The 12,561-nt window shown below is 57.0% G+C and overlaps 1 protein-coding gene across 1 annotated transcript; it reads left to right on the forward strand.

Moving 5' to 3' along the window:
- Positions 1-456: 456 nt before the first annotated feature.
- On the forward strand, positions 457-8,155 carry RCE1 (Ras converting CAAX endopeptidase 1). The gene is made up of 8 exons (XM_034777302.1): positions 457-805; positions 2,155-2,257; positions 2,812-2,895; positions 4,784-4,862; positions 5,423-5,590; positions 6,242-6,313; positions 7,336-7,398; positions 7,832-8,155. The coding sequence occupies exons 1-8, from the start codon at positions 612-614 to the stop codon at positions 8,059-8,061; spliced, it is 993 nt and encodes a 330-aa protein (XP_034633193.1). The 5' UTR covers positions 457-611; the 3' UTR covers positions 8,062-8,155.
- The last annotated feature ends 4,406 nt before the right edge of the window (positions 8,156-12,561 follow it).

Consider the following 12,561-nt stretch of genomic DNA (forward strand, 5'->3'; position numbering starts at 1 on the left):
GTAATGGGGGTGACTGGTGAGTCCTGGGGGGGTAATGGGAGTGACTGGGGAGGAGGAGTAGTGGGGGGAGACCAGGAGTACTGGGGGAAGAGCAAGGATGACTGGGGTGGGGTGGGGTGGGCAGGGGGAGTAGTGGGGAAGGGGGGCGGACCGGGGAGGGTTAGGGAGTAGCAGGGGGAGGAGAGTGACTGGGGGGGAAATGGGGGATGACTGGTGAGTTCTGGGGGGTGACTGGTGAGTTCTGGGAAGGAAGTGCGGGGGGACCAGGAGTACTGGAGGAAGAGCGAGGGTGGCGGGGTGGGCTGGGGGAGTAGTGAGGAAGAGGAGTGACCGGGGCGGGCTGGGGGAGTAGTGGGGGGAGAGGGGGTGACTGGGGAGAGAGCGGGGAGGCCGGAGGGGGGGAGTGGAGACGGGGGAGGGGGGACCAGGCGGGTGGGCTGCTGGAGCGGGGTGGGAGGGCAGATCCACGGGGCGCTGGGGAGGGCCCGGCTCTCCCGCCACGGGGCGCGGTGCCCAGGCCGCGGGCGCTATGGGGGTGTCTCGGCCCGTCCCGGTCCCTCCCTCGCTCCCGCCTCTCCCCGTCACGGGGGGCGGGCCGGGCCGGCCGGGCGATGTCGGCTGCAGCGGATGCGGCCCCGGGCGGGCCGGAGGCGCCGGGCTCAATCAACTCCCCCTGGGTCCCCGCAGCCGGGCTGGCGCTGGGCCCCGGCTCCCCCGCGCTCTGCTGGGCCGCGCTGCTCGCCTGCCTCAGCCTGGCCTGCGCCTACGTGGGCAGCCTCTACGTGTGGAACAGCCACCTGCCCCGGTGAGTGCCCCCCCCCCGGGACCGACCCAGCCCCCCGGGACTGACTCACCTGCCCCGGTGAGTGACCCCGCCCNCCCCCCCCCCCTCGAGCCACCTGCCCCGACCCCCTCTCCTGATACTGATCCACCACCCCTCCAGCTACCTGCCCCAGTGAGTGACACCCCGCCCCCAGTACCGCCCTGCCCCCGAGCCACCTGCCAACCCCCCTGGTGAGTGACTTCCCTCTCCCAGTACCAGCCTCCCGAGCCCCCTACTCTGGTGAGTGACACCCCCCTCGGTACCTCTCAGGTGAGTGACAGAGACAGCCCCCTACCCAGATCTGGCCCCCTGTAGTATCTGCGTTGCCCATAGGACATGTTCAGATTGTGCAGAATCTTGGATATTACTTTTTTTTTTTTTTTTTTTTTTTAAGAACCATTCTAGCCCTTGTGCTTCGTAGATTCATTGATTCTGAAGCCAGAAAGGACAATAGTGATGGTCCACACTGAGCCTCTACAGTAGCTAGGCCATTGCTTCTGGCTAGGAGAAACTGTCTAGTGCCTTAGAATGGAAACGCTTTGGGGCAGAGGGGCTGTCTCTTTTCTCCAAGTTTGTGCAGCGCTGGGTGCAATGGAGTTCTGGTCCATGGCTACACAATTCATATAATAATAATAATGGGAACTGACGTAGTGTTGCCTTCCTGAGTCTGCAGAAAGGCTGAAATGATGGCTGGAGGAGGTATGAAGGCCTCAGTCCTCTATGGGAGACAAATGCCAGTGTTAACTGTTTCAGAGTAGCAGCCGTGTTAGTCTGTATCCGCAAAAAGAACAGGAGTACTTGTGGCACCTTAGAGACTAACAAATTTATTAGAGCATAAGCTTTCGTGGGCTACAGCCCACTTCTTCAGATGCATATAAATTTGTTAGTCTCTAAGGTGCCACAAGTACTCCTGTTCTTTTAGTGTTAACTGTTGCATGGCCAATAAGCAGATGCAATAGGAGAGGTTGTGGAAATTGGCAGGAAAATCATTAGATGTGAAGAGCCACAAAGATGGGGAAGGAGGAGGGAAATCAGGAAAGGCGGGTGGGGAAGGAAGAGAAATAAAGGCCAGAGGGGGATGGGGTGGGGGAATTCTGCCCCCAACATGAAATTGTCATTAACAGTGGGACTCGGCTCCCTCCCCCAAATGAGCTCAACACCCCTGGCTTACATCAAGACACAGAGAGAGAAAAACATAGCCCAAGGTCACACGGTGGGTTCGTGGCAGAGCCAGGAATAGAACCCAGGAGTCCTGAGGACCTAGCCCCCTAGGCCGTACGACAGAGCAGCCTCCATTCCTCTGCGTCCTGAAGGTTTGTCTCCATTTGCAGAGACCACCCGGCTGTGATCAAGCGGCGATTCACCAGCGTTCTGATCGTCTCTGGCCTCTCACCACTCTTCGTCTGGCTCTGGAAGGAACTGACAGGCATTAAGGTAAGATTGTCACCTGGTCTCTATCGACTCCCTCCCCTCCCTCACCCTCTGCAAGTTGGGCTGCCTACCTGGAGAGTAGTCATGTGACTCATGTAGCAAGCTGGGACTCCCTTGCAGCTAGCCTGGTCCTTCACATCACCCCTCCTTCCTGGCTAATCCCATCAGGGAAAATCCTTTTAGTTAGTGCTGTGCCAGCCACTGCCTCACCCTCTGGCTCTGAGTATTGTATTACATGGGTGCTTGCACACCCTGATCAAGATCAGGAGCCCCTGTCATGCTGGGGACTGCACAAACCCCCCAGCTGAAATCAGGGCCCCATGGTGATAGGTGCTGCACAGGCACACAATGAGAGACAGGCCATGCCCCGAAGAACTCACAGTCTAAACAGACACAGGGTTGGAGGGGAAACAAAGGCACTGAGAGGAGAAGGGACTAGCCCAAGGTCTCTGAGCTCTGTGCACTAGTCAATGGGGTGTGGGAGCTGGCTGCAAGGCTGGGCCAGGGGGTGATGGCCTGCATGGTCCTGATCCACATGTGTCTTGTGTTTTGCTCAGCCAGGTATATCCCTGCTAGTTCTGCTGGGCTTCCGACTGGAGGGAATCGTGCCAGCGACTCTACTGCCCTTGTTGCTCACCATGGTATGTGTAGGGCTAATGCCCTAGGGCTGCCCTGCACCAGGGCCGGCTTTAGGCCAGTTCAACCAATTCCCCTGAATTGGGCCCCGCGCCTAAGAGGGCTCCGCGCCCAAGCCCCGGTACGGCGAACCGGCATGGCCTGGCTTCCCCAGGGGGCAATTTAAAGGGCCTGGGGCTCCCAGCAGGGGCTGGAGCCCCAGGCCCTTTAAATTGCCACCAGAGCCCCACTGCTGGAGCCCTGGGGTAGGGCTGCGAGGCTCTGGGGGCTATTTAAAAAGTCCGGGGCTCCTGCTGCCTCTACCGCCCCGGCCCTTTAAATAGCCGCTGGAGCCCCGCCACTTCCCCAGGGCTCCCTCGACTATTTAAAGGGCCGGGGCAGTAGAAGCAGGGGAGCCCCGGGCCCTTTAAATAGACCCCAGAGCCCTGGGATAGCGGGGGCTCGGGGGCTATTTAAAGGGCTGGGGCTCTATCTGCCTCTGCTGCAACCCCTGCCCACACCAGCCCCGCACCCCCTGCCCTGCCTGCAGCCAGGCCCTATCTCCAGCCAGCCCCTGCTGCACCCCCTGCCTGCACCAGCCCTGCACCCCCTGCCTGTCCTGCCTGCACCCCCTGCCTGTCCTGCCTGCACAAGCCCCGCCTGCCCTGCCTACAGCCAACCCTTGCCGCACCCTCTGCCCTGTCTCCAGCCAACTCCTGCCGCACCCCCTGCGGCCCTATCCGAAGCCAGCCAGCCCCACGCACGCCCCTCCCCGCACCAGCCCTGCACCCCCTGCCCTGCCTGCAGCCAGCCCCGCACTCCCTGCCCAGTCTCCAGCCAACCCCTGCCACACACCCCTGCCTGAAGCCAGCCAGTCCCGCACTCCTCTGTCTCCAGCCCTGCCAACCCCTGCCACATACCCCTGCGATCCTGCCTGAAGCCAGCCAGCCCGCCCCACACACCCCTGTCTCCAGCCAGCCTCGCACCCCTTGCCCTGCCTGCATCCAGACCCTACCTGCAGTCAGCCCCTGCCCTGCCTCCAGCCAGCCCTATGTCCAGTGGTGCCCTGCAGTTCCCAGGGCAGTAACCCTGCACACCTGCTTCAATGAGGGGCCCTGGGACCCACACATGTACACACACACCCCCAGGGAGTGGCGGGGACCCACACATGTGAAACGGAGCTCATTAACCAATCAACAGCATATATGACGCAATGTGCAAAATATATAAAATTATTATTTATATAGTAATGGAAAGTAAATAATACATGGAAGAAATGAAAGCCTTTTTTTTTTACTTTTTTTTTTTTTTTGTTAGTCATCCCTGCTGGGGCCCCACCGAAAATGTTCGAATTGGGCCCCGCACTTCCTAAAGCCGGCCCTGCCCTGCACCAACCTGCCAGGCCCCTGATAGAGGCTTTGCTGGGAGCAGGTGCCTGCTTTCTCTTGGGGGCCATTGGTTTGTCTGTCAAACCGCCTTCTCCCCAGCCCTGCTTGCTGTAGCATACCAGCAAACACAGAGATGCCAGGCTCAGTGGTCTGCCCTGTGCTGCTGCCCTTGCTGCAGGGCATGGACTCCTCCATGGTGGGGATGTGGTGCAGGCTGCTTTGTCCTGACCTTGCTAGCAAACTGGGCATAGCAGAGCTGCCCCTCTGAGATCAGTTGGAAGGACTGTGACTCACTGAGCAGACAGGGCTTAATGGCCAGATGCCATCTCTAGAGGTGCTGAGCAGAGATTTCCAAACTGCCCAGGGGCTTTAGATACCCATTAAAATGCCAGGGAACCAGGCACCCAGATCCTTTGTGTGACGTTTGAACAGTGGCTGCTGTCTCTGTAGGGGGACAGGACTGACAGCTGGGGTAAACCTGAATGCCAAAGGGGACGCTCACTCAGCACCTCCTTTTCTGTGCCAGGTCCTGTTTCTTGGTCCCCTCATTCAGCTCTCGATGGACTGTCCCTGGGACTGGGTTGATGGACTGAAGGTCATGTTTGGTAAGGCCTTGCTATTTAGATGATGGTAGCATGTAGGAACACAGACCAAAATCGTCTCCTCTCATGCTGTGTGCCGGGTGCTGCGCAGACACAGTGAGAGACAGTCCCTGCCCTGAGGAGCTCACAGTCTAGCTAGACAAATGGTGGGAGGGGAAACTGGGGCATGGAGAGGGGAAGGGACTCACCTGAGGCCATTGGCAGAGCCAGGATTAGACCCCAGGAGTCCTGGCTCAGCTCCGTGTCTCTAGACCACGCTGCCTGTAACAGCAAGCTGCAGGGAGTATTGGTGGTGAGCTAGGGGCACTAGGGGGCATAGGTCGGCAGAGCTCTGTCTCCTGGGAGCTGCTCAGAGCTAGTGGGAGTGCACAGGGACAAAGAAGGAGGTCCCAGAGTCATGGGAGGGGGCATCCTCGGCCTGGTCTGTGCTTTTTCCTCAGATCTATTGAGATGAGATGCCCAAGCAGCATTGGGGAGGCGAGCTCTCTGCCAGGCCTCCACAGGACATCCCAGAGACCTCCAGCAGCGCCAGACACATAATGCTACCTTCCTTCTCCCTGCAGACCCCCGCTTCTGGGCGCTGTGCCTGAGTGACATGCGCTGGCTCCGCAACCAGGTGATCGCACCCCTGACAGAGGAGCTGGTATTCCGGGCCTGTATGCTGCCTATGCTCATCCCTTGTACCGGCTTGGGGCCAGCCATCTTCACCTGCCCGCTCTTCTTCGGGGTTGGTGAGTACCCAGCACTGCTCAGGCCCTCTGACCGAGCTGTCCCATGGTGTCTGACAGAGCTCCCTCCCCAGCCACTGCAAAGCATCCAGGCAGGGTCAATAGTATGGCTCTGAGCACAGCTTCCATCCCCTGCCCCCAGGTTGCTGGGAGTGGTGGGGGCAAAGTCAGGGGGCATGGGACCTAGGCCCAGCATTGCTCCTTCCCACGTCACTTTTCCCCACCCCTCCTCTCTGTCTGTCTCCCTTCCTCTTCCTGTACCCAGTGGGGCTGAGGGGTTTGCACTGATCCCACCCCCCCAGAGCAGCTTGGCAAAGGAACCAGTACCTACCTCCTCCCATACAGTGGGGGGAAGGCCGAATTCAGCTTCTCCGCTCCTCTCCCCAGTCTCACTGAGCACAAAGCAAGCCCTTCTGAGCTAGGGGTGTCTACCTTGGGCGCAGGAGCATGGATTAGAACTCTCAGCCCTATGCACAGCCCCCTGCCTGGTGCCCATTAGGGGCCAGCATGCTCACAGAGACGGGGAGCAGGTGCAGCTGGGGTTGGTGCAGCCTGGTCCAAGCAGGGTTCTCCTCAGATCAGCTCCTGCCAGTGGAGGCTAGGGAGGGGGTGCCGGGCTGGCCACAGGCATTGATGGACATTTCCCTCTTTCAGCTCACTTCCACCACGTTATTGAGCAGCTACGGTTCCGCCAGGGCAGCGTGGCCAGCATCTTCCTGTCGGCAGGTAGGAAATGGTTGCCAGGATGATGGTCCTGAACTAAGGACCCCTAGACCAGCACTACCTTAGCCTGCTCTGGGTGCAGCTGGTTGCGTGTGAACCTGCTAGCATTTCCTCCTCATTACCGGGGCAGAGGTAATTATGGTCAGACCCCTACCTAGAGCAATCACACACATCTAGCCAGCCCTGGAGCTCCCCTTCGCCGGACTCTGGCTCTTAACTGAGGAGAGTCCCCGTCTGCCACCAATGATGTGTGCCTGTACCACAGGTGTGGAGATGCAGCCATCTCTGGGGAGAGGAATATGTATTGTCCCACTGTATTGGAGGCTGTTGGGTCAAAAGCACAATGAGAGCAGCGCAAGTTGGCTGGGAAGAGTTTGGAGTGAGTTGTGGGGGTGAACAGCAGCTTCCCTCCAGAACAGCAGGTGAAGTCTGGAGGGAAGCTACCAGTGGTGAGCAGCAACAAGCACCAGAAAAGAAGGGATGCAGTAAGTGGGGAGCCAGTGGATACAACCCCGGTGATTGAGTTCCATTGTCAAAGGGGAGCTAGTAACAGAGCTGAACTAGCCACTAAAGGGATAATACCTAGAAAAGAGGAAAAGTTCAGGGAAGACCAATGAAGGAAATAGAGCTACTAAACATCCTTTAGACAAGGTGAAGTGACAGGAACAGAGACTTTGGCAGAAGAAGGTTAATTGTTCAATCAATCAGGAAGCCAACATATCAAGGAATACGTATCTTTATTGAAGCTGGAACTCAAAACAGTATGAAGGATGGAGTTTATGTTCTAGTCCATTGTATTTTCTAAATCAGAATTCTTTTGTTCACTAAATGTAAATTGTAATCTATAAAGTGAGTTTAATTAACATAACTTTAGTTAGTTTGGCCTCTCTCTGGATCCCTGGTGGTGGGGGAAGATGTGGCAACCCTGTTTTAAGCGCGCACAGTTTTTTGCCAGAAGTGATCAGTGGTGATGCTGTATAAGGGAGTTTCAGTGGCTCTCTCAAAGATTCTGCTCTCTCCTGCAGCTTTCCAGTTCTCATATACAGCTGTCTTCGGGGCCTACACAGCGTTCATCTTCATTAGGACAGGTCAGTGCTGCAGGTTGCCTTCCTGTGCAGGCAGAGTTCCCTCCCCAGCCTAGCGTGGAACCACCAGCCATTTCTCTACCCTCTACCACAGGGGCTCTAGTGAGATAAGACCAGATGCCTGTCTTGGAAAGAGTCCCTTCCCCTGTTTATGCCGTATTCCTCCCTTATAACCAGTTGGGCTCCAGGGGTTTGCCTCTCCCACAGGGCAGCCTGCACCCAGACTCCCACCCCCCCTTGTGTCATACATCACCTCCATATAACAAAATTCATTCCACACATGGATGTAAAAAATTAGAACACTGGCTCCAGTCCCCCCAAAGCGGAGTCACAGGGCTGCTTCAGCTCATCTCTAGGCTTATGAATGCATGGTTGTGGCACATTGTGGGTTTTTAAAAAAAAAAAAAAAAAAAAAAAGTTCTCTTCTTCCATCCAGGACACCTGATTGGCCCTGTGTTGTGCCACTCCTTCTGCAACTACATTGGCTTCCCTGCCATCTGTGCTGCCCTGGAGCATCCCCAGCGCCTCACTGTTGTCATCTTCTATGTGCTGGGCATGGTGCTCTTCCTCCTGCTCCTGCACCCCATGACTGACCCAGCTTTCTTTGGAGACGTCCCTATTTGCTCTCTGTCTGCAACCAGCTCTGGCTTCTCTGTGTGCTCCTGACACCTGGGGCACGGGTTTCAGACCCGACAGCCCCCTCCCCCAAGAGCAAGAGATATATTTTTTTATTATTAAAGTACTTTGGAAGGCGTGCTAACTTGTCTTTCTATTACTGATTTTGAGGGCTGCTACAGCAGGCCCTTTCCCCCCTCCCAATAGGTAACATCATTTAAATCAGTTTCTGTACCGAATGACTGGAGGATAGCTAATGTGACACCAATTTTTAAAAAGGCCTCTAGAGGTGATCCTGGCAATTAGAGCTTGGGAAGCCTGACTTCTAGGAAAGAACACAATCGTCAGACCCAGGTGAACAGAATCTGTGGGGAAGAGCTAATCAACAAGCAGGCGAACAAAAAGGATCCAGAGCACTTAAATGTTCAGAAAGCCTTTCTAAGCGCGGTAAAGTGTCATGGAATATGGGGGGGGGAGGTCCTGTCCTGGATCAGTAACTGGTTTAAAAGATAGGCATAGATGGTCAGTGTGGGGAATGGAGAGAGGTAAATAGTGGTGCCCCCAGGGGTGGGTCTGTACCGGGACCAGTCCTTTTCATGAGCTACAAAGGGATCTCTCAACATATCCCAACTATGCATATAGGACCTGAGGGGGAGGTTCAAATAACATTAAGAGGCAGCTGGTTTAAAGGGAAGTCTGGACTAGAGCAACCATTGCTCTGACCCCGTAGGGCCATTCTTACGAGTTTTCCAGACGGAAAGGTCGTAGCTTGGACTCTGTTGTCTCATTGCCCCTTCTAGCAAACCAAACAGGCAGCCACTTGCGCCTGCCCCGCTGGGTCTGAGCCTCGCGGCTCTGCCCTTCCCAGTGCCAGGCAGCGCCCCTCGCCCCAGCCGGCTCGAGCTGCTGCCTGGGCAGGGCCCAGCCGGGCTTCAGACGGACCAAACAGCGTCTCTTTGTAACGTAGCTGGGCCTCGGCTGCCACGCGCCGCCGGTGACTGAGGGCCGGGGTCGGGCCCCGGGGAAGGGTCCCTGCGCGGGGCGGGCGGGCGCTCTCTGCGCTGCAGCTGCTGCCTCTACTCGCTCGCGCGTAGGCCGCTTCCGGGCTTATGCCGCCGCCCCAACCAATACGAGCGGAGTCCCCCTCCCCCCGTCTCCAAGGGGGCGGAGAGCGCGCGTGCACCATGACGCATGCGCAGTTTCTCGGGAGAGGGGTGTTTGGTCCTCCTGCGTATGCCCGTCCCCAGCCAAGTGGTTACTATATCAGGGGCCAGCAAAGGTACTAGCGCCTGTGCGCTCTAGGGCCCTGCGGAGGGGAGGTATATGGGGGAGAGGCAGATTTCTGTGTAGGGGAAGATCAGGGATCCTCCCGCCCTCTGTAGCAGGGAGCTCTGCCTAGGAGCAAGTGGTGCTATTGGAGGAGGGGGCACTACCCTATACAGCCTAGTAGCTGCTGCTGTTGGAGGCGATGCTAAGTAAAAGCTTACACCGGGCGTGGGGCAATCCCTCTGTAGGGGCCTGCACATTGGATAGGGGAGGTGATGCCTGGCAATGGGGAGCGGGGGCTCGGTAGCAGTCTCTCTCCTGCGCCTTAGAACATCCCAGCTTGTTTCACCACCATGCAGGAATGTTTCCACTCTCACTGGCAGCATCACCAACAGGCTCTGCTCTGTCCTGCAAACTCCCCTCCACCAAGAATCATGGCTGGTGTGGAGAAAGCAAATGAAGTGTTATTTACCCCTTCACCCAACACACAGACCAGGGGTCACCCAATGAGTAGGCATCAGGCTTAAAACAAACATAAGGAAACACTTCACACAAGGCCCAGTCAGCATGTGGAACTCATTGCCACGATTCTTGTCAGGCCAAAAGTATAACTACCCAGCTTCAAAAAAGAATTAGCTGACTTCGTGGACAGGGCCGGCTCTGGCTTTTTTGCCGCCCCAGGCAAAAAAGCCTCCCGCCCCCCCCCTCCCCCCGGCAGGGAGCGCAGCAGGGGAGGGCGCCGAGCCCGGCCGGGGCCCCGCTCTCCCCAACCAGCTGGAGCGCTGGGAAGAGGGCGGCGAGCCCAGCCGCGGCCCCGCTCTCCCTGACTGGCCAGAGCGCCGGGAGGAGGGCGGCGAGCCCGGACGCGACCCCGCTCTCCCCGACCTGCTGGAGCGCCGGGGGAGGGCAGCGAGCCCACTGCGGCTCTGCTCTCCCCGACCAGCCGGAGCACCGGGGGAGGGCGGCGAGCCCGCTGCGGCTCCGCTCTCCCCAGGTAAGCGCTGCTCCCCTCCAGGTGCCGCCCCAAGCACATGCTTGGTAGGCTGGAGCCGGCCTTGTTCGTGGAGGATATGTTCCTCAATGGCTAGTAGCCGAGATGGTTAGGGATGCAACCCCATGCTCTGATTGTCCTTAAACCTCTAACTGCCAAAAGCTGGGACTACAGGGGATAACTCATTTGATAAATTGTCCTGTTATGTTTATTGGCTCTAAAACATCTGGCACCAGCCACTGCTGCAAACCGGAATAATGGGCTAGATGGACCATTGGTCTGAGCCAGTATAGCTGTTCTCATGTCCTAATGCGGGGGAGCTGGATCCTGGGTTGGAATCAGCAGGGCAAAGATTTCTGACCCGAAGGGGCTTGAGTCTCCTGCAAAGGCCAAGCAGGGCCAGCAGCTAGGAGCAGATGTTGGGCAAATCCACACTGGGAACAAGAGGCAGATGTTTAGCAGGTAGGGTGAGTCCTCAGTGGGGCAGCTCCCCCTGGGGCCAAGTTAGGGTGGCGGGATATGCTTCATTCCTTGGGGGCTTTACATGCAGGCCAGATGGCCCTAAAAGCCACCACAGAGCTGAGCTGGAGGCAGGAGTGGCTGTGGGGATCCTCTGGCCTAATGCCCTGCAGGGAGTCCGGCTGGGGACTCAGAACAAGTCCCTCTGGCCTTGGAATCCTTCCCCACACTAGCAACAAGCAGCCCCACTGTGTGGGAGCTCAGAAACGTACAAGGATCTTCTGGTTTCACTAATTGCATCTCCTTACTTTTCACTGCTTTGACACTCGTTTATCTAGCAGCAGTCTTGTAGCACTAGGGCCACTCCCAATCCAGTGTGGTAATGAATCAAACATAACACGTGTCAGGCATAGGCGCCCACTTTTCCCAGCGCTGGTGGGTGCTCGCCTCCAGCACCACCCTGACTCCACTCCTGCCTCGCCCCCATTCCAACCCCTTCCCCAAAGTCCCCACCCCAACTCCACCTCCTCCCTGCCCCTATTGGACCCCTTCACCAAATCCCCGCCCTGGCCCCGCCGCTTCCCGGAGCACCGCGTTCTCCCTCCTCCCCCCTCCCTCCCAGCACTTGCCACCGCCAATCAACTCTGGGAGGAGAAGCAGGGACGTGGCATGCTCAGGGGAGGAGGCGGAGTGAAGGTGAACTGGGGTGGGGAGCTGCTGGTGGGTGCAAAGCACCCACCAATTTTTCCCCATTGGTGCTCCAGCCCCAGAGCACCCACAGAGTCAGCACCTATCCCAGGGGAGGTATTGGCTTAATTTTACCAACAGAGATAACAGTGTCTACACTACTGCGGTAAGTTGACCTATGCTATGCCACTCCAGCTACGTGAATAACGTAGCTGAAGTCGACATACTTAGATCGACTTACCATGGCGTCTTCATTGCGATGAGTCGACTGCTGCTGCTCCCCCGTCGACTGCCTGTGCCTCTTGCGGCACTGGAGTACAGGAGTCGATCGGAGAGTGCTCAGGGATCGATTTATCATGTCTAGACTAGACATGATAAATCAATCCCTGCTGGATTGATCGCTGCCCCCAACTCAGTGGGTAGTGTAGACATACCCTCATTGGGGGTAGAGTACAGGAGTGACTGGAAAGCAATCTGCTGCCGATTTGGCGGGTCTTCACTAAACCTGCTAAATCGACCGCCGATGGATCGATCCCGGTTGTAGCATAGATGGTGGGTGGCTTCCCCAGGATCACACAGGGATGAGGAATAGAGCCCAGGAGTCCTATCTGCCCTTTTCTAAGCACTAGACAAACCTCCCCTTCCAGAGCTGGGGCTAGAAGCCAGGAATCCTAACTGCCAGTCATACCACAGTAAAGAAACAATTTAAAAAGCCCCCTTCCCTCACCCCAAGGCAGCCACAATAAAAAACACTCGAGTCACCACAACCTTAATTAACAGGAAAAAGAATTCTTAGGACCCCACCTGCCTCTCTCTGCTACATACACCTCAAGGAACCACACTGGCAAATGGCTTACTACTGCATGCACAGGGGCTTTTATACAAGGCTCCATTCCCATCATGCTCAACAGCAGAGGTAAGCCCATCCCACTTGCCCCTGAAGGACTGAGAACCAGCCAATCACTGCAGCGTTTATTTTTCCCACTGTACCAGGCTTTCCTTCACCTAGAGTTACAGCATGTGTTTGTCTGTGGTGACAGAGCACACAGAAATTCCTCCCCCTCCATCCTCAGTACCCTCTGAAGAAATGGGTTGTGCCAGGAGCCATCAATTCATGGCATTAGGCTCCAGGTAAGGAGCTGGGAGCA

Source organism: Trachemys scripta, chromosome 7, assembly GCF_013100865.1.
Source record: "Trachemys scripta elegans isolate TJP31775 chromosome 7, CAS_Tse_1.0, whole genome shotgun sequence".
Lineage (NCBI taxonomy): Eukaryota > Metazoa > Chordata > Testudines > Emydidae > Trachemys > Trachemys scripta.